This window comes from Xenopus laevis, chromosome 8S, assembly GCF_017654675.1.
Source record: "Xenopus laevis strain J_2021 chromosome 8S, Xenopus_laevis_v10.1, whole genome shotgun sequence".
Taxonomy (NCBI): domain Eukaryota; kingdom Metazoa; phylum Chordata; class Amphibia; order Anura; family Pipidae; genus Xenopus; species Xenopus laevis.
This window is the reverse complement of record NC_054386.1, coordinates 49,936,809-49,959,583: the sequence shown is the minus strand read 5'-3', so window position 1 is coordinate 49,959,583 and position 22,775 is coordinate 49,936,809. Positions and strand designations below refer to the sequence as shown.

General features: G+C 42.4%; 1 protein-coding gene across 2 annotated transcripts; it reads right to left on the bottom strand.

Annotated features, from left to right (window-relative positions):
• On the bottom strand, positions 1 to 22,468 carry snx12.S (sorting nexin 12 S homeolog). Of its 2 annotated transcripts, none has more exons than XM_041574068.1 (4): positions 22,129 to 22,468; positions 8,711 to 8,806; positions 1,937 to 2,085; positions 1 to 1,365 (listed from the first exon to the last, which is right to left on the bottom strand). In XM_041574068.1, the coding sequence occupies exons 1-4, from the start codon at positions 22,360 to 22,362 to the stop codon at positions 1,263 to 1,265; spliced, it is 582 nt and encodes a 193-aa protein (XP_041430002.1). In that variant the 5' UTR covers positions 22,363 to 22,468; the 3' UTR covers positions 1 to 1,262. The 2 variants fall into 2 exon arrangements, with proteins under 2 accessions (XP_041430002.1, NP_001079514.1); NM_001086045.1 differs by having other exon boundaries at positions 1,937 to 2,061; positions 22,129 to 22,400.
• Between the last annotated feature and the right edge of the window lie 307 nt (positions 22,469 to 22,775).

Below are 22,775 nucleotides of genomic sequence, written 5' to 3'. Positions count from 1 at the left end.
TTTGTTTTTGAGATATAGATATTTATATACACAGAAATGTTCTCCAACACAAGGATGCAGGCAGCAAAGATGCCCAGAACCCCAGGCTTGACACTGATGCAACTGATTGGCTTACACCGGTGTTCACACAAACTCCTCTAGTGACAGATATGAGATGCCCTATCAAGAGCTGACCAGTGATGACTGTGACTGTCCTTTGAATCTGCAGCTGATAATTTCCTGCTGTGGACAATGCTCCCCACTCTCCATCCAGTCATGACCCTGAAGACAACCTCCACCCCACATATGCAGCTGAACAAGAAGAGTAGTGAATCTTCATTAGATGTTACCCTCCCTGCAAATCCTAGGGACCAACTCCATAAATCTAGCCATGGAAATGTCTTCCCCACATTGATCACAGGCAATTTAAGCAAATCTCTGAAGTGGATGTAGAATTTTTGCCTGGAAAAAAATTTATTCCTTTTAGCTCCATAATTAAAAAGATATTTTCTTTGAAAGTATGGGATGAGAGAGCTACACAGAATTCACCACCTGGCTCTGGAATCCTTATGTCATCTCTGTTGTGCCTGCTCTTCTTAGCAACAAGGTATTCAAAGCTTCAATGCTTCTTTAATCTCAGAATTTCTGCAGCAAGCATAGGTCTGAGTTGCTAAATCATATTCTGACCAATAATGGTTTGGTCACTTGCATATTAAAGCAGACATGATTTAAAACTTGCCTCTTTTTAGAACTGCTTGTACACCATAAATGAACATTTTTTTTGAATGTTATATAAACACATGTAATTATATAATGAGGGGTGGAAAGTGCATAATTAATTAGCCTCAGACCATAACAAATCAACATATTTGTCGCTAAGGTCAAGAAACATGGAGAGGGACCTACGTTCCCCTTTAAATAATATCCATAGCCTTCCACAGCAAGGTCACTGTGGTCTTAAGAGGGGTTAACATTTTAATATCAACACCACTCTTGCTGCAGAGCCAAGACACGTAAATGGAGGTTCTGGTGCTGAATCTCCTTTTCCAGAGATAACCAGGGAACAAGAGGTTGCCAAGCTTGTCTAATGTTTCTGTCAGCACCCTCAGGCATCATTTAGTAGAGAGCAGCAGGAACAGAAACAGAGTGACCTTTTAAAGGCAACAGGGAAACATGGCAGAGAAGGGAGTTAAAGTGGAAGTAGTGTAAAAATATATGTAATTTAGCAGGTGATCAGGATGTGAGGGGTAATAAAAAGGTGTGAAGGGATTTGCCTTTGTCTCCTATTGGCGCACTTTGCCTGGCACATAATTCCTATCAATTATTTCATCTTGCAAGAACATATGGAGACACCGCTCATTCTGGGCAAGGGGATGGCCAGCAATCCTGCAAATACAAAAAAAAAAAGGCAATGAGAACTCATGGGTCATAGAAAACACAGACAACAGTAAAAGACTAGATAGGCCGGTCAGCTGAATAGAGCACGTCATAAAGCATCAAGAGGTTAAAAACAATTTACCTACAGCCATTTATGGTTTACAGCAGACTCTCAACCATTGCTAAAAACAAAGACCATAATGCAGCCATTGGCAACAGATGATATTACACACACAAAAGGTACTATACAGAGAAATTTAAGGGGAATAAAGCTCATAAGACCCCAAACCTAACACCTAAATTTTTTAATAAAGCCTCTCTTTTCTCAAAAATGGCTTAAAAAATTAAATTGTAAAGTACACAGGATAACATTTCTGAATCTATACATTAATATTTGAGGCTTTCCTTCCTCTTTAAATGGCAAACTGTATAGTTTAATAAGAAAAATTAAGATAACCAAGTAGTTTGTTTTAGAAGACCACATTGTACTGAAGGGAATAGTTATAAAAGGCATCATTCTCATAACTAAGGCTCTAAATGTTAACTGTAGAAAAACAGATAAATGTTATAAACACATTACTTGTTAATAAACTGTTCCAGGCCCTGCTTTCTTTCTTCAATGAATGACTCTTCAAATATCCCTTCATCCCCTCTGAACGGCAGCTGTCTCTTTAGAGCTTTCCCTGGAAGTGGTGGTACTACAATCTGAAAAAGAAAAGCATTAACCGACTATATCCCTTGGTCACCTTTTCTATGGATGTCTTAGACAAAGATGTAACATTCAGGGTGAGTACAACATAAGATCACAGAGAATACTGTTCTCATTCCCAGTTGATGGAAACATTGCCAAGAAGATTCTGGCCTGTGCTCTAACGAAATAGTATGATGACAGTACGGATGGATTGTCTACATTATAGATAAATGTAGCACTGGTGAGGAAAGAGGAACTATCAACAAGCGAAGGAGTTAGCGACTGAAGTGGTGCCCTTGAGGGGGCAGCCCCTGTGGGCCCCGGGCACCTGAGTCTGACACTGCATACATCAGACTGGTGTATGGGGTCTTTTAACAACTGGTCAAGGCTAGAAGGGCTGTATTTTTTTGTAAGGATGCACCGGATCCAGGATTCGGTTTGGGATTTGGCCTTTTTCAGCAGGATTCAAATTCGGCCGAATCCTTCTGCCTGGCCAAACCGAATTTGTATATGCAAATTAGGGGCTGGAGGGAAATTTTTCCCCTTCCAGTCCCTAATTTGCATATGCAAATGTGCATATGCAAATTAGGATTTGATTTGGTATTCATCCGAATCTTTCACAAAGGATTCGGGGTTTCGGCCGAATTCAAAATAGTGGATTTAGTGCCTCCCTAATTTTTTGGGCCAATGGTGCAGCAATAAACCATTCCCCCCTACTATAGGAATGCTACCCTGCTGTATACATCATTCATTACATGTGAACCAAAAAGCACTAGAAAACAGGAAATTTTTTTATTACTTACCGTAATTTCTGTTTCCTGGTCACTTTCCATGGCAGCATTCACCAATGGGTTAAATCCACTCACCAGGCCAATGGACAGGATCCTCCCCAAGCAATTTAAAAGCGCCCGCCCCCTTATACTCACTGTCTTAGTTGAACAGCTCACACAAAAACAAGGGGTGGGTAGTTTTTGGTGAATGCTGCCATGGAAAGTGACCAGGAAACAGAAATTACGGTAAGCAATAAAAAATTTCCTGTTTTCCTAGTCACCCATGGCAGCTATTCACCAATGGGAACTACCAAAGCTACAGGGAGGGACTTGACACTTGACACATAATGCAGTAACATAACACACTTTATTTTGAAATATTCACAACAGACTGCAAAATCTTTCTCCCAAATTTTGTTTCCTGGGAGGAAAGAACAACCAATCTATAATACTTAATAAATGTATTGATGGAGGACCATCTCGCCGCCTTGCAAATCGCTTCTGGCGATGCCTTGGCCTCCATCGCCCAGGAACTTGCTAGAGCTCGGGTGGAATGGGCTTTCAATCCCCGGGGAACCTTCCTGCCAGCTGCATTGTACGCCTTCGCAATTGCTGCCACTATCCAAGAACTCAACGTCTTCTTAGATGGAGTTTTCCCCTTTCTGAAACCACCAGGAATCACAAACAAATGATCCGACTTTCTCCATGATTTTGTTCTATCCAGGTATATTGTGAGGGCTCTGACCAAATCCAGTTTATGCCATTGTCTCTCCTTTTCTGACTTTGGCGAAGGACAAAATGAAGGAAGTGTAACTTCTAAATCCATATGGAAGTCAGATATCACTTTTGGAAGAAATTTGAAAGTAGGTCTCAAAACCACTTTGTCTTGATAAATTACAGTGAATGGCTCCCGAGCTGATAATGCTGCCAGCTCGCCCACTCTGCACGCTGACGTCACGGCAACTAGAAAAGCAACTTTAAGTGTAAGATTCCATAAGGAAACGTCCTCTAAAGGCTCAAAAGGTGGCTTTGTCAAACTGTCTAGGACAAACGGAAGATCCCAGGGAGGTGAAAAGCTTCGGATCCGTGGTTTTACCCTCTTAAAGGCATCGAAGAATCTCAGGACCAACGGATCTACCGCCCAAGTTTTTCCTGAGAGTGCTGAAATAGCCGACACCTGCACTTTGAGGGTACTTAAATGAAGGCCTCTCTCATAACCAGCGAACAAAAAATCGACCACCATAGATGCTGAAGGACAACCTGGGTCTCGCAGATCTTATAGTATTGTGTAGATGTAGATCTTTTCCTTGCATTCAACAGAAAATCTACTAACTTCTCCTTGCACACTAGTTTTCTCAGTCTCCTCCTCTCAACCTCCAGGCTGTCAAGCAAAGTGATCTTCCTTGTGAAACTGAACTAATCCCTGAGACAACCAACCTGGGAACCTCGGAATCTGCTTGGGCTGTCCTAAGGACAGTCTGTGTAGAAGAGGAAACCAAGGTCTTCTTGGCCAGTATGGTGCTATTACTATAGCATTGGCCTTTTCCCCCTCTATTTTCTTTAGGACCTTCCAGACCAGGGGAATTGGAGGGAACACAAAGATTAGCTCTCTTGACCAGTCCTGCCTTAGACCATCTACGGCTTCTGCTTCTGCGCATGGGAATCTGGAAAAAAACCTTCTGCATTTCCTGTTGTGAATGGTAGCCATGGCATCTATCTCCGGTACTCCCCAAGTATCTACCAGATCTTGAAAGATATCGTCGTGAAGACTCCGCTCTCCCAGATCCACGCGACTTCGACTTAGAAAATCTGCTTTTTGGTTTTCTATTCCTGGAAGATGTACTGCAGTGATATTTTCTAGGCAAGACTCTGCCCACTGAAAAATTGGTTTTACTTCCTCCGACAAGACCAGGCTTCTTGTACCTCCTTGCTTCTGCACATAGGCCACTGCTGTGGTATTGTCGGAAAACACTTTTACCCTTCTTCCTTTCAGATGGTCTGCCAAGGCTAATAGAGCCTCTTTTATTGCCTTTAACTCTATGACATTTGAGGAGACGTGACTTAACTCCCAAGAACCTTGAACGCATACATCTCCTATGTAGGCTCCCCAGCCGACTCCTGATGCATCTGTTGTAACTGTTATCCAGTCTGGCTCCTCTAGTGGGGTACCTCTTCCTAAATTCTCTGGAACACACCACCAACTTACGACGTTTTTTAATTCTTGAGACAGAGTCAATTTTTCCCGTAGGTTTTCTTGAGGATTTTTCACTTTTCTGAGCACAAAATTTTGTAATGGTCTTGAATGCCACCTTGACCATTTTACGATCTGGATCGTTGAGGACATCAATCCCATGATCTTCAAACACTGGCGCACTGAGACTACTTCCTGACTTCTGAAGTCTTCTATCGCCTGAATAATCTTCCTTTGTTTTAGAAGAGGAAGACTTACCAAATTCCTTTGTGTCTGGAAAAGAGCCCCTAAAAAGACGAGAGACTTTGATGGAACTAGACTGCTCTTTTCCAAATTCACTATCCTGCCGTGTAGCTCTAGCGATTCCAACACCCTCGTTGTTTGAATCTCTGCCTCTCTCTTTGTTCTTGCCGTTACCAGAATATCGTCTAAGTAATGAAAGACTAAAATTCCTTCCTTCCTTAATTCGGCTATTAATGTCACCAAAATCTTTGTCAACACCCTTGGGGATTGCGACAGGCCAAATGGGAGACATTTGAATTGCACATGTACCCCTCCCACTTCGAACCTCAGAAACTTTCTGTGGTCCTGACAAATTGGCACATGAAAATACGCATCCTTCAAGTCGATGTTGGTGAGCCAATCCCCAACCGAGATCGCCTGTATCACTGATGCTAGGGATTCCATCTTGAATTTCTTTTTTTGTAGAAATTTGTTTAGACTCCTCATGTCTAATACTGGCCTCATAGCGCCTGAAGCCTTCTTTACTAGGAACAATCTTGAATAAAACCCCCTTCTTCGTTCAAAAGGAGGAACGACTTCTATTGCCTCGGAAGCAAATAGCTGATCCATGTACTCCTGAAAACAGACTTTGCGCTTCTTCTGACTCCTGCAAAGATGAACTTACAAAATAATCTTCTTCTATTGTATCGCATACCCAGCGATCTTGAATGTTTCTGGCCCAGACCTGAGCGAATAGCGCCAATCTGCCTCCTACTTTCGTCTGAGCCAAGACACCCTCATTGCTGCTGAGCCGTTGAGCCTGAGAAACCTCTCGATCTCCTGAAATTGCCTCTTGAGCTTTGACGGCCCGATCTCCATGACGACTGTCTGTTAAATTCTTTCCCTGGCTTATATTGTTTGGATGTTCTAAATGATCTCTCCTTCTCTCTGTGAAAAGATGTATCAAACCTCATACTTTTGTTTCTTCCTTCCTGAGGAAGGAACACACTTTTTCCTCCAGATACTTTCTTGATGATTGTATCCAATCTCTCTCCAAACAACATTTCTCCCTCAAATGGCAGTTGGCATAAGTTGGATTTCGAGGCTGCATCTGCTGCCCAAGGTTTAAGCCACAACGCTCTCCTTGCTGCCACCGATAGTGCCATGGATCTTGCCATAAAGTGGACTAGATCAATAGAAGCTTCTGACATAAAATCAACCGCCAATTTACAGTCAGCCAGCATTTCCAACACTTTAGGTCTTTTTACATTAGATGAGATTGCTTCTTCTACCTCAGCCAGCCACACTTTTAAGGCTCGCGAAACTGAAGTGAGTGCCACTGCCGGTCTACAGGCTGCCCCTGCTGCTCCAAAAGATTTTTTAAGATTAAATTCAATCTTTTTCTCCATCGGTTCTCTGAAAGCTGCCGCATCATCCACCGGTAAGGTGGTCTTTCTTGCCAGTCTCACAACCGCTGCATCCACCTTAGGGGATGAATCCCAAAATTTCGAATCCTCTTCTGCAAATGGATATTTCTTAAGAAATTTTCCTGCAGTCTGAGGTCTTTTTTCTGTTTTTTTCCATTCTGCCATAATAATATCTTTAATTGAGGCGTGAACTGGAAAGCATACCGACCTCTTCTTCAGAGACAGAAACAACTTATCAGCTGAAGATAATTTGGCAGGTTCCATGGGGAAGGTCAGCGTCTGCCTAACTGCTTTTATCAGAGGATCGATCACTGCCAGATCAAAATTGGAGTCCTCCTCCATGTCAATCTCCCCTTCTTCCGAACCTAAAGGAGAATCTAATTCTGAATCTTCCGAAAGTTCTCCCTCCGAAACCTCAGAAAGGGAATCTATTTGTCTGGAGTAACCATGTCTTGCTCTCTTTTTAGAAGTCGCTACTTCCTGAAAACCTTGCACCACCGCTTGCTTAAAGGAATTGTTCAGTGTAAAAATAAAAACTGAGTAAATAGATAGGCTGTGCAAAATAAAAAATGTTTCTAATATAGTTAGTTAGGCAAACATTTCATGTATAAAGGCTGGAGTGATTTGATGTATAACATGTCGGTCAGAAACTACTTCCAGCTTTTCAGCTCTCTTGGTTTACACTGACTGGTTACCCTGGCTACCAGGCAGTAACCAATCAGAGACTTGAGGGGGGGGGCCACATGGGTCATATCTGTTGCTTTTGAATCTGAGCTGAATGCTGAGGGTCAATTACAAACTCACTGAACAGAAATGTACCATGTGGCCCCCCTTCAAGTCGCTGACTAACTCAGAGTTATAGAGCTGAAAAGCAGGAAGTAGGATTCTGGCTGTTTTATTAGACATCTGTTCACTCCAGCCTTTATACATTACATTTTTGGCTAACTAACTATATTAGAAACATTTTTTATTTTGCACAGCCTATCTATTTACACAGTTTTTATTTTCACACTGAACTGTTCCTTTAATGACCGCAGCCAAAGATTCAGCAAAAGCTTGATTTTCAAGAGAAGCTGACACTCCTGGTTCTCCTTGAGCTTGAACTGACGTAGCCTTTTCTGGCGTTTTGTCTTTCTTTTCAGTGGCAGGAAGGCTGTGTAATTATATAGAAAAAAACAAATATTAACCTCCTGCACAATTCTCTCTCTCTCTTAGCACACAGGCATTAGGACATGTCTCACCTTTTCCCTTTGGGGTGAGGTGGTTTGCCCGGCATTCCCGACTCCATAGAGGTGCTGCATAAAAACAAACTTTTAGTCTATCTCCTAGACAAAAAATCTCCTGGCAGCATAATCCTACTGCACATACCTGTATCAGCAGAATAAACAGGCTCCTGCAGGACCCAGCGTCACAAGTAGCAAAAAAACTTTTAAAGAAGGGCGTCCCTGCCTACCTGAAACGCACTAAAATACTGTTTGGTGCATCTCAGGCGCGAAACCCCCCACTTCCGGTTCGCCATGCTGCCAGAATCCAAAATGGCGCCTGAGGTACTTCCGCCCATCCAGCGCTCCGCATCCAGCCTAGTATAGGAAATTCTCGCGGCATTCGTGACGTCACTTCCGGTTTCAGCGCCACACTGCGCAACAGCTCCTTCGCCTCCCTAACCCGCATACTACGGGAGGTACGGCTGGACCCAGGATGCCTCCACGCAAACGCCTGGTCCCTCCCTTGCTAACCCCAACTCAGGGGGAGCTACTGGGACTTCAGCTACTGTAAGGGGGAACTGAGAGAGAGAGCCCCCTTACTGCTGGGAATCATCCACCTGCACCATCAGCCCGTGGACAGGAAAAAAAAGACAGTGAGTATAAGGGGGCGGGCGCTTTTAAATTGCTTGGGGAGGATCCTGTCCATTGGCCTGGTGAGTGGATTTAACCCATTGGTGAATAGCTGCCATGGGTGACTAGGAAAACACGGTAAGGCTTTGTAAACTGCTTCTCAAAGCAATTCACACAAGGTAGTCAAAGATTTAACCATATCTTTTTGATCATCTTACCTTGCTGTCTCTTTCCAGTTCATTTTTCAGCCATTCAAAGTCACTATACCTTCTTCTAACACAGGAATCTTTCAGTTTAAAGATAGGCAGATTTGTCTAGAAAAGATGAAAAATAAATTATTATTGCATAGGTAAATTATTATTGCATTCCCACCCCCCATAAAGGGAATTATTTATATTGCTTTTCTCACAAGGGACTCAAAGCTCTTTGAAATATTTGCAGCAATCAAGACAGTCATCGCAGTACTATATGTAAAGAGACACCAGGAGATTAAGTGACTTGTCCAAGTTCACAAGGGGTAGACAAAAGGATTTAAACTAGTGTTTCTATCTATGAATCCAGACTCAGGGGTGTCGGATAGATGTTGTATTCAAATTTACGGATAACAATATATATATAATATATATGATATACACACACACACACTAGTGCCATGTTCTATAATCTTAATCTTTGTTCTTTGATAATAACCATTTATGGCTTAAATCTAAAAACCTGATATCTACAGGGGGCAACTCACTTAACCTTAAGCAAATGTCTCCTCTGAGTATTATCTGCCTTTATAATGATCTTGTGTTCTATATACATGGTCATAGAGGCTTTTTTGGCAGCATATGAAACAGCAGGTCTTCTCATATGTGAATATAAAAGTTTTTGTCTTGACCATAGTTTATAACAAGTAAATCCTGGATGAAGTGCTTTCATGACAGATGATTCTATCCATTCATTAATTTCACACCTGAATGTTCACCCCTGTTTAAAAAGTAGCAATTAGCAATATCATCTGTAAGTGAAAGAAACATTCAACAAATTGAATGAGAAATTTACTCTGCAAGGTATAACCAATAATAAATTGCCTTCATTGTCACCATTTACCCTGTGGGGGGTATAATAAGCAACTTGTCCACGTTCACAAGGGGTAGCGCTACTTTAGTCAAACATTTGCCCAGATCCTTAAGTCTATTCTTACATAGAAATATTGCAGGGAAGTACAGGCAACACTCACTTGTGTGCATGCTTCTTTTTTTGCCTTTCTTGATCCGATTGGCTGAACTGCATCAGCCAAACACAATAGGGAAAAGGAGCATAGTAGAAATTAATACCTGCTCGGTCTCTTGTCTTGTGGTGTCGGCAATCCCCCAGCTTGGGCAAAGAGACCTAAAGGATCTGTTAATTGCTACATTCCCAGGTATATTAAAACGGCTACATTTAAATTAAAAAAATTAAACCAGATTGCAAATATTTTACAAGGTATGTAAAATTGAGGTTTCGCTGTAGAGCTGGTCATTTTAAGTTTCCCCGTTGTCATTCCAATATATAATGCATTTTCCTCATAATACATTCTCCAGAACTTTATACCATTTTTGTTCTGGACCCCTGAAAAACATAAAATTGGACTCCCACTGAGCTTATTTTCTGAAACTGTTAAAAGGGTGAACATCCCATTTAAGAAATTAAAGACACCAGGGAGTTTAATATTTAGAACATAAGGAGTCCAAATAACTAATGCTTCCCCTGGAGGTGACAAAAAAATGTAAGGGTAAGCATTCTGTTTTATCTGCACCATGGGTTACACTTGTGGATCCACAATAAAGTACTTTATTAGCTTATTTTTTATCTTTAAACAACAGTCTGACTCCACTAAACCAGATTGTTAATGTGTTATTCTATTAAGAATTAACCTCTTCATGTTTTATGGAGCTATTGAAAAGTAAGAGGCATGAATGAATGAGCATATACTTGAGACTTCTCCCCTCTGCCACGCTCACACTTCAGTGGGGAATACAAAAATGATGATCAGAAAAACGGTGCAGATTAAAATGCAGGCATTTATGTGGTCATACAGAGACTTTTACAGTACTCTATCGGCCGAATGGATGGATACCATACAAGGGACAATAAAAGTGCATGGCAACCTATGTATTGTACAGTTATGTGATCCATTATTAAGGAAACATATCTCCCATAGTCTCAATTTTAATCAAATATTACTAATTTTTAAAAGTGATTTCCTTTTTCTCTTGGAGAATAAAACAGAACCTTGTACTTGATCCAAATGAAGCTGAATTAATCTGTATTAGTGGCAAAATAATCCTATTGGGTTTATTTAATGTTTAAATAATTTTTAGTAGACTTAAGGTAAAATGATCTAAATTACAGAAAGATGTCTTAACTGGAAAACTCCAGGTCCTAAGCATTCTGGATAATAGATTCTATACCATGCAGAATAAACCAACTGCACTCCCTAGCTTCTTCCTGAGCAATAGGCACGGTGATTAGTATGGATGGTCAGCACCCTGCCAGTACTATACAGCAGGAACAAGCAGAGTAAAAACCCCTGCGTGTTTATTACATAAATGCACACTGGGCACACTGCTTCATCAAGCATATCAACCAGTAAAAAAAAAAATAGCTTTACAAATTTACATAGTGAATTTTGAGATTCCAATAATTATTTGGTAAAGTCCAACGGACAATGAAAATATAAGAAGATCTGGAGTGTGACCAGCTGACCATACAAATAATTTATTTACCTATTCAGATAAAAGAACGTTCAGATAAAAGAACATCAATTTTAATTGTTACTCTTTTCTAATATTCAAAGAGGATCCAAAACATTACCTAGTTGTACAAACAGGGGGGGGCTAGCTATACCCCAAATAAACCACTTGCTTGAGTGTAGTAACAAATACAAGAGGAAAAGAGGGCCTGGCCCAGAAAGAGCATAAATCTAAAATACATTATTTAATTAAGTCACTTCTGCAATTAATACATTAGTCCCTGATATTCCTCTGATGCTGCCAATAAATGCATAAACTAATGTAGCAAAATAAAAAAAAAGTTGAGATGGCAATTTAGCAAAAAAAAAAAAAAAGAAAGTTGAGTCAGCAATTTATAAAGCTTCTAATGGAAAATAACAAAGAGGAAAATAAAGCAAATTATTTAAATGAAAAAAACAATAAAAGACTGCAGTCCTGGATCATGCAGGCACATGAGGGGTCAGCTTGTGCATATTCTTTGAATATTCGGATAATATTATTCAAATTCAGGTCATATTAAAGGTGCATGTGAGCTGTCCAGGACTGCAGGCCTTCACTATACCTGACTTGCAAATTAGACAACGGCCTCACGTACATGTGCAGTGGGACTCCACCAGGTAATTCCAAGCTAAATCATTGCTAGCAATCAAAATCAACTTAGTGACGAGTAGGGGGGCTATCCTACATAACCAGTAGGTAATACAAATATTTACATTGCCGGTAAATTTGTAATACCGGCCCTGGCCTTGGCAGGTGTTTTACCGGCTAGGCCGGTAAAATACCGGCCGGATGGCAACCCTGGTTGCAACTAGAATGGGCAATGTTTAGCAACGACACAACCTTTACACAGTTATCAAAAACAGATAAGAACCTGATTGGAAAATTGGCAGCAGCTGCCCGGAAAACAATACTGCAGCATTGGTTATCAAAGATCCTCCCACCATAATGATAGTAAAACAGAAATTACATCATCTCTTTCATATGGACTGGTTAGAAGCCACAACTAGAAAAGCAAAATAACACAAATGTTTTAAGAGATGGACAACATACATAGAATCTCTGCTGCAACAAATCAGACATCTCACAATACACATATTTAGGTGTACAACATGGTATGACACAGCATTACTGACAGAACAATCCTTGGTCATGGAATCGTCCCAATACCTCAGAGACCAACTACAGGACCAAAGACAACCAGGTCATACACCCCCCAGGAGTCATCTAACCAACAGGTTATTAGCCTCCTATCCACAGAATTTTTGATAGGGTCTAATTTGTCGTTTGTCATTTGAGCTGAAAGTTTTTATTATTACTATTGTTATTACAATGATATAAGTAAACACATAATGTTAATGGCACAAAACAAAAGCCTATTGTATTGTCATGAACGCATAATAATTATGTGAAAATCTTTAAAATAAAAAGTAAAAAAAAAAAAAAAGTGTAGCAGAACCCAGTTAATTAACTGATTGGCCTACTGGTACATTGTTTCAAAAGTCAGAACCAGACATGCAGAAAAGGCTAGATGCTACTTTCAAAAGCAAATATATTTAAACAGATCATTTTGAATTAAGCAAAATGGTATATTTAGGTTTACACCTTCTTTAAATGACAGTAAATGCTTCCAGCTCCACTTCCTAGTTCCTGTGATTGTGCTTTAGTAATCCCAGAGTAAAATTCAGGTACTCTATACAAGCCAGGGCAAATATACCGATTAAGTTATGCATACTGCATACTCAGTGAAGGAAGCCTGGAGAGCTAGTGCTGAACCCCACTAGCGTTTTTCGACGGATGGTATCACCTCAATAAAACGCAGGCGATAAGTTGGATGTGTCCAAATATAATGGGACTGATAGAAAAATTGCAGGTATAAACTACACACAAGAGACAGTCGTGTCATTTTGGATGGAATGTAGTTTATACCTACGATCAGTCCCATTATATTTGGACGCATCTGACTGTGTTTTATCGAGGCAACCAAATCCATTGAAAACCACTTGTGGAGTTCAGCCCTTGAGTTGGCCATACACAGGGAGATCCGCTCATTTGGCGATCTCTTCCTGATATGCCCACATTGAGGTGGGTGATATTGGGCTGATCCAATCATGGGCCTTAGGGCCCAACGACCAGATCAGAATGTAGGCAATAGTGGCGGTCAGAACGTGGAACCGCATCAACGCACAGATGAGGCCGCGATCGGGCTGAATTTTTCCCCCTACCCGATCAACATCTGCCCGACTTTGGGCCAGATATCGATCAGGGACGCACATGGGATGGCCCCACACACAGGCCGATAAACTGCCAACTTGGTCTGTCGGCAGCTTGTATCGGCCAGTGTATGGGGGGATTTAGAAGGGTATTACTTATTTTGCATAAAGCTGCTGTAAAACATGTCATAGAGCAATCTGATGGACTATGGACTTTGCAGTTGAAAAAAGGGTAGCATTGCACATGTGTGCGCAAAATGACCTCGGGCCTCTGCTCTGCAATATGAGGCACAGAGACCTCTGTGGCAGGCCCTATTGAGTAGAGAGCTGCCTGCATTATATAGTGTTCTATCCAAGAGAGGCAGCTGGAGAGTAAAATGTATGCGAACACGAGACTTCGGTCACTTCACACTCTGAATTGCAAAATGTAATGCTTGCTTTACATCGCTGACCACTCCGCACAGAAGACGCTGGCTTCAATATCAATCCGGCTTTATTATATCACAGAAGACCATGGCTTTAATATCAATCCGGCTTTATTATATCACACAATGTGGAAACATAGTAACAGTGGGTGTGCAAATTCAAAAACCTAAGTGTTTCGTGCCTGTATAGTTGGCACTTCCTCAACCCTATAGTGCAGACTAAACAGGCACGAAACGTGTAGGTTTTTGAATTTGCACACCCACTGTTACTATGTTTCCACATTGTGTGATATAATAAAGCTGGATTGATATTAAAGCCAGGGTCTTCTGTGTGGAGTGGTCAGCGCTGCAAAGTAAGCATTACATTTTGCAATTCTGAGTGTTTGGGAGAAGTGACCGAAGTCTCGTGATAGCTGCGACCGGCAAGGAGACACTGCACGACCGGGTGAGCTCCGCCATAGCCGCTTCTTATTCCTTGCTGCAGTTGGAGTGTAGCACATAAACGCTCCACGCTCTGCCCCCTATTTTGCTTGCCATCAGACACTGAGGTTTGGAAGCAGCAGCCCTGGCCAAAGACAGACACCTCCTGATGCTTTCCTCTGCATGGAGGACTGGATTTTTTTATCTGGTGATTCCATGAATACCTGCAGTCAGTGACATGAATGGCATAGCCTGTGATTGGGGCAGATGTCAGCCAGAAAGTGGAAATATTTAAATGTAAAATAGTGTCTCATGTGTATTATCCCCAATAAGTAAAGTGTATAGTGGGTATTCTTGATATTTAAAGGGATACTGTCATGGAAAAACATGTTTTTTACAAAATGTATCAGTTAATAGTGCTACTACAGCAGAATCCTGCATTGAAATCCGTTTTTCAAAACAATAAATGGCTTTTTTTATATCTAATTTTAAAATTTGCTATGGGGCTAGACATTTTGACATTTCCCAGCTGCCCTCAGGTCATGTGACTTGTGCTCTGATAAACTTCAGTCACACTTTACTGCTGCACTGCAAGTTGGAGTGATGTCATTACCCCTCCCTCCTACAAGCTGCTGTAATGTAAATAGAGCCTTGTCTGCTGAGCCTGTCAATTGAACAATAGGCAGGAATCAAGATAACAGAAAATCTTAACATACTTACCGTGATTTTCATTTCCTGCATGGCAGTGGGCCAATAAGGGGTTAATCCCCCGCTGGAAGGCGGCACAGGAAGTACAATAAAAGTCCATCCGGGTCCCCCCGCGCCCATCTCAACGACTGGAGACAATACCCCCTAATAGGGAGGGAAACCCCTGCCCACTGCCATGCTACAGTCCAGGAAATGAAAATCACGGTAAGTATGTTAAGATTTTCTGTTTTCCTGTCCTTTGCATGGCAGTGGGCCAATAAGGGGATGTAAAAAGCAGAACACATAGGGAGGGATTATTCAGGAACTTTTATTGTAGCAGCTGAGAGGACACTTAGCCCAAACCCAGCTAGGTTTTTTGAATAAACATCGAAACAGTAGCGTTTTGAGAAAGTATGTAAATTTTTCCAGGTAGCAGCTTTGCAGATCTCGTCAGCTGGAACTTGGGCACGGAAGGCCCAAGACGCCGCTATACCTCTGGTGGAGTGTGCTTTGACTGATGATGGCCCAGGTACTGTCTGAGAGGAATAGGCCATGAGAATGCATTCTTTAATCCATGCTGAGATTACTTTTTTGGAAGCTCCCATGCCTTGTCTAGGACCTCCGAAGAGAAGAAGAAGATTTTCAGATTTCCTGAAACTTGACACCTTGTGTATATAGCGCTTTAGGCATCTCACCACATCGAGATTGTGGAGTCTATTCTCTTCTTCGTTCTTGGGATTCTCAAAAAAAGGAGGAAGCACTATGTCTTGGGACATGTGGAATTTTGTGGCAACCTTGGGAATGAAGTTGTCTCGAGTTCTTAGAGTAACTTTATCATGAAGGAACTGGATCTTAGTTGAGCGTGTAGTTCTCCCACTCTTTTTGCTAAGGAAATGGCAAGTAGGAAGACCGTCTTCAACGTCAGAATTTTTAATGGTAAATCATCTAAAGGTTCAAAGGGTGCTTTGGTTAGTGCATCCAGTACTAGGGAGAGGTCCCAGGGAGGGACTGTGTCTTTAACTGGAGGATGGATTCTGATGAGGCCCTTGAAAAACTTTTTGATCAGAGGATATGAGGACCATTGTATGTCCGTATAAGTAGAAGCGCTGAGACTGGCCTCTAAACCTGACTGCAGGAATTCGATGATGGTGACCTCTGAGATGTGGAAAGACGATCCAAATTTCTCTAACCCCCAGCTGGAAAATTTCTCCCAGATTTTGTTATATTTGGAAGAGGTAGACATCTTTCTAGAAGAAATAAGAGTGTTGATTGCTCCCTCTGAGAGTCCTTCCTTTCTGAGTTTTATCCTTTCAATCTCCAAGCAGTCAGGGCCCAGTACCCTGGGTCTGAGTGCAGTAGGGATCCCTGTTGTAAAAGGTTCGGAGTTACAGCGAGTCTGAAGGGCTCCTCCTGAGACATCTGAAGTAAGAGGGGGAACCAGAGTCTTCGCGGCCACCAGGATGACTTGAGCTTTGTCCTCCTGAATTTTTTTGATGGTTTTTGCTAACATCGAGATTGGAAGGAAGATGTAAGCCAGTTGAAAGTTCCATTGGAATGAGAAAGCATCCCAAAAGGTCGCTCTGGGGTCCTTGTCCCACGAACAGAACACTAGATTATTCTTGTTCTGAAAGGTAGCTATCAGGTCTATGGCTGTGTGACCCCACTTTCGGCATATTAGGTCGTAAATCTGCTGGTTCAACTCCCACTCCCCGATAGCCGGAAATTTCCTGCTGAGGAGATCCGCTAAGGTGTTCGATGTCCCTGGTATGTAGGAGGCTTTGAGGTGGTTCGCATTGTTTTGAGCCCATTCGAAAATAGTTGTGGTCAAGCACAACAGTTGTTTGGATCTGGTTCCTCCCTGGTTGTTTATATAACTCACTGTGGTTAGGTTGTCTGATTTGATCAGTATAGATTTTTTTCTGAGGTGTTTTTGGAAGTGTAGGATCGCTAGTAGCACCGCCTTCAGATCCCTCCAATTGGAGGATTTTTTGCTTTCTATGGGTGTCCACTTCCCTTGAATTTGGAAGTGTTTGAAGTGTGCTCCCCATCCCACTCTGCTTGCATCCGTGGTCAGTGTTTCCAAAGTAGGGGAGGCGATAGATACAGGAACTTGCAAGTTCTCTCTCCTGAGCCACCATGAGAGATGAGAGATCGTGGTCTGTGATAGGTGAATCAACTGGGAGTTTTCCAGGTGATTCCTGTTCCATTGGTTCAAGAATTCTATCTGGAGAGGTCTTGCTTGAATTCATGCCCATTTCACCGCCTCTATAGTGGACATAAGTTTCCCCAGAATTTGTTGACATCTCTTGGCGGTCAAGGATGGCTGACGAGACAGATAATCTGCTTGGTGTTGAATGTCTGAAATCCTTTCCTCTGTTAGGCTTACTTGAAGTTTTTTGGAGTCTATGATAACTCCCAGAAATTGAATCTGTTGTGTTGGTTCCAACATGGACTTTTCCCAGTTGACGAGCCACCCCCATTTTTTCAGAGTATCTAGAACTATACTCAGGTGTTGTAGGAGGAGTTTTTTGGAAGGAGCTTTCACCAATATATCGTCTAGATATGCGAAAATCTGGATCCCCTTTAGCCTTAGGAAAGCCATCATGGGAGCAAGCACCTTGGTGAAAACTCTTGGGGCTGAAGCTAGTCCGAATGGGAGCGCTTGGTATTGAAAGTGCTTTCCCAGGATCAGGAACCGTAGGAATTGTTTGTGTGGTTCCCACACTGGAACATGCAGATAGGCATCTTGTATATCTATCTTGAGCATCCAGTCTCCATGGTTTATGAACTGGCATATAGACCTCAGTGTCTCCATTTTGAATTTTTTTGTTCTGAGGAATTTGTTCAGATGGCCTAAGTTCAGAATTACTCTGAAATCCCCATTCTTTTTTCTTCTTAAGAATAGGTGAGAATATATAGCTCTGTAATGTTCTCTTTTGGGGACTTCTGTGATGATCTTTCTGTCTAGTAGGTCCCCAGGGATCATCTTTAGGGTAGAAACAGCTAGTGGGGATCGAGGCTTTTCTGAAGACACAAAGTGAAACGTCGGAAATTTTTGAAGATCCAGGGCATAACCATTGCTTAGGGTTTTTACAACCCATTGATCTGATGCGTGTTGAGCCCACACTGTCCTGAAATTCTGAAGTCTTCCTCCAAGGCAAGACAGAGGGGCTCGCGCACCCTCATGCCGATTTTTTGTCCTGTTTGAAGTCCCTTCTTCCTGGTGCCCCTTGTCCCTGGGTTCTTCTCCAGGGTTGCCTAGTAAAAGGCTTTCCCGGTCTATACTGTTTGGCCTCCTACAGGGGATTTTTTCTAAAGGGCCTCTTGTCTCTTTTGTCCTGAGGAAGAAAAGCTGATTTTCCTGCAGAGGCTTTGGATATGATTTTGTTGAGTCTTTCACCAAACAGTAGTGACCCTTCGAATGGGAGGGAGCAAAGGTTATGTTTACTTTGCGGGTCAGCATGCCAGTGGCGCAGCCAGAGAGCTCTACGGGCCGCCACACTAAGGCCCATAGCTTTGGCCGAGAGTCTGACAAGATCCATGGATGCTTCCGTAGTGAATTCGTTTGCGGTTTTGACATCTTGGATCATTTCAATAAGCTTTTTTCTGTCTGTTCCAGCTTTGACAGCTTGTTCCAGTTCTTCTCCAAATGTGGTTGGCTCTGGCCAGAGTGGTAATGGCTATGGAGGCTTGGTTGGACATTCCACATGTTAGATACGATTTTTTGAGTGTCATGTCTTGTCTTCTTTCCATCGCATCTTTTAGCGAGACTCCTTCGTCCACAGGCAAGGTAGTACGTCGAGCCACTCTAGTGATGGCCGCATCCACCTTAGGGGAGGCTTGCCAGAGTTTTGAGTCCTCTTCTTCGAATGGATACATCTTTTTAAGTCTTCTGGAGAAATTACGTTTTTTATCTGGCGTCTTCCATTCCTCTAAAATGGTTTCTTTAATGACTGTGTACCGGGAATTTTTCTCCCTTTTTGACCGCTGATCTGAGCATTTTGTCATGTTTAGGAGTATCCTCAATATTGTCAAGTTCCAGAGAAAATCTCATTGCTTTGATGAGTGGCTCTAGGTATTCAAGGTTGAAAGAACAGGTATCTTCAGACTGCTCTTCTTCTTCTTGATCGGTTAAGGATAGTTCCCCTTCAGAAACACTGGAGTAGTGCGTGTTCCTGTGAGGTCTGCCACTGACCTCAGTCATAGAGGAGGGGGCCTTGTGTCTTTCATCTAGATTGTGTAGTACTTTCTCAGTAACTACATTGACCATATCACTCAGATTTTTTTATGGTAGTCTGCATCCAGTCTTTAATAGAGTGCATTTGATCAGAGGAGGGCCCAGCCACTTCCTGCAGACACTTCTCACAGAGCCTTTTGCCTAGAATTGCTGCTTCTCCGTATGCAATACAGTCAGTTCTGGGAGTCTTCCTTCTTTGAGATTCCTCTCTTAATGGGGGACTCCTGAAAAATAAGGTATTATAATTACTCACCGCTGCTTGTAGTTTGCATCAATCACGATGGAAAAAAAAAACTCTTAGTGCCTTACCCCCTGGAGCCTGAGCGTCTGCAGCTCATAATTGACAGTCTGGAGGAAATAAATAACATTGTCAAGTAATTAAAAGATATTCCAAAGAATAAGGCTCCAAGCGTTTAAAACCTCCATGTAACTTACACCTGGGATCAATCGAGAATACAGGTGCACACAGATTCCTCAGTCTCGTCTTGCCAGAAATGAACACCAGCCAGTTTGTTTGAAATCATAAGAGGAACTAACCTGTGATGCACTCGTCCTTTTAAACCGGCGCGAAAAGGCGCGTGCGTAAATTCGCAGCGTCAAAACGTAGTAGCCATTAGAGAGATGGGCGCTGGCGTCTTATCGCGCATGCGCTACCTCCGTTAAGGCAGCATTGCGGCTGATTGTGCCATCGGCAACAAAGGCCAGAAGCCCGCCGGCTTCCCCTGGAACACACACAAGGTAAGAACCTCGGTCCCAAGCGCTTCAGAGGGAGAGTAGCACCTCTGGTATGGGGGGTATCTTCGACAGGAAAATTGAGATGGGCGCGGGGGGACCCGGATGGACTTTTATTGTACTTCCTGTGCCGCCTTCCGGCGGGGGATTAACCCCTTATTGGCCCACTGCCATGCAAAGGACAGGAAAAGCTCTCACTGACACCACTTCAGAAGGACTGAAATAAGATAGTCCTGTGATCACTGCCCCACTTACATTTCAAAAATAAATAAATATATATATATACACACACAATTCATTTTGGGCACTGGAAAAAATATTTTATATAGATAGTTTATTTATATTTGTTTACACAAAAATGAAACACAGGAGTACACTCCCAGGACTGATGACAGGGAATAGAAAAAAGGATAAAATAAGGACATACTTTAAAACCAGGAAAATTTAAGAGGAAGTCTAGGAAGGGTTAAAATAGCTCATGAAAAGGAGGCAGTAAGTAGTTAATGAAAAAAGAAGTATTGCAGGCAGGAAAGGAACAAGGTCTGTGTGAGGTGGATAGCAGAGGGAACTCACAGCTCCTTTACCACATCTAGTAACCAGTAAAACAAATTAGGAAGGCAGCAAGGAGAGAAAGTTCCCCCCTCCAAAGGAATGCAGAGAACAAACTTACAGAACGGCAGGAGCTTTGATAGTGTCTGTGGGAGGAGGGGCTGCTAGTGCAGCTGTAGAGCAGGCAGAAGGTAGGAAAGTAAAAGTAATTGCTTCCCTGCAAACCATGTGACCTCTCTCCTCCAAACATCACACGCATGGGCAGAGAGGGGAGGGGGAGTGTACAGCTAGATTCTCATGCCGTAGTGCAACCTGGCTTTTCATTATAGAGTGGCTGCCTCCAAGCACACAGGTAATGCTGTGCCTGCTGTAAGAGCAGCACAGGATGAATGTGTAATGAGCAGAAATGGAAGCCCCCTGGACAAAATACAAACTAAAATAACTTATGCATGGATTTGTGGATTAACATTTTATATGCCAGACAGTGTTTATGGATGTGTGTTTTTTATAAAAATGCAAAAAAAAAAAGTTTAAAATTACGACAGATTCCCTTTAAGTCAAATTCAGGCCAAAGTGATGGTGTTACCAGTAAGAAAACACATATTTAGGTGCCAAATTTTATGTACTAAAAAAATGCAGCTTGCTGGGTTGCAAGCTTTACTCATCAATTTCTTTGAAATCATATGCAGTCATTTAACATGGCATAGCCTGTGATTGGGGCAGATGTCAGACAGAAAATGTAAATATTTAAATGTAAAATAGTTTCACTCATGTAATATACCCAAGAAGGAAAGTGTATAGTGGGTATTCTTGATATTTAAGTAAAACTCAGGCCAAAGTGATGGTGTTACCAGTGAAAAACACATTTAGGTGCCAAATTGTATATACTAAAAAAAGCAGCTTGCTGGGTTGCAAGCATTACTCATCAATTGCTTTGAAATCACATGCAGTCATTTCAGCCCTGCTCTCCACATTCTGTACATACATTCTCATTCTCCAGATGATCTGGTCACTTACATTTCTCTAGCACAGTGAAAACATAGAACTTGGATGTTGAATTTGCCCACTGGGTATCAATGTGTGGAGCTATGATCTTATGAAAAGGGTCCTATGTAAACGTTGGGATTTCACGGCCTGTCTCCTTCCAGGTATGCAACAATGAAAACTGTACATTTGTTCCTTACTATTCTCTGCACTGCTGATTAAAGAACTGACTTCTGTTACATTGTAGCAAGAATCTGAAGGAGGGGCATAGGCTGCTACAGTTACATTGACAAATAGCAATTACAACAAACAATACAATTGTCACTTGACTTCAAATATATTAAAAGTGATTAGAATTGCTTTATTTTTTATTAATTAGAATTGTATTTTTGGGTTTACACCCCCTTAAATAAACAGCCGCTATGCATCGAAAGGCCGGCTGATGCAGTTGTGCAGCAGCTAGAATAGCAGAGATTCCCTGCAGGTACCCTGAGCACTGACACGTATTCTGCGCCCTATGCTCACATTGTGACTACACACAGCCCAATTATATAAAGCGGAGCATATGCTGCCCATTCATCGCTCTCCCTGACACAGTATAATACTGCTTCTCTGAGTACGTGTGATACTCACCCTCATGCGGAGTTCGTACACTGTGTATCTGTTCCGCCCAACTCCCACAGTCTGTGGATTAAATATATCGATCTCTAGGAAGTTGCTGGGAGGGCCGTAAGCGTCTGTCAAATCCTGGGGTTTAGAGTTTAGCCGCCGGGTATCCGCTACCGTGGAGTCCGACATAGCGACCGGAAACCAGGACCCAAATACTGCGGGGCCCGACACACCCGGCCCGGAGAACCTACCACGCATGCGCCGAAGCTCTTGCGTTGACAGGGGGGACGCACAGCTCCTACACGCTGCGCCTGCGCCGTAGTAAGAGCTCGACCACTTCCATACGACATGACAACCTCCGGTCAACGTTAGACGCCTGTTCCGTCACCTTCCGGAATACCTTATGGGGCGACACCCACACTGCCCTCTACTTTCATTGGTTACAGCCTTCCGCCAGCTTTACAATTGGTTGTAAGCGTTGCCTCATATTCCCCTTCAAAGCCAATGGTGAACTGGGAGGGCTGTATAAATTAGCACCAGTCGTCTGAAAACGCATTACGGTGGGCCCCACTGAAGATGTGGAAAAATGACGTGCTGGCAACTTCTACATGTAACTGTCGTGGAGTCTTATTCTCCAGTATAACAGTGGTAGGCTGTCGAGGGATTATGGG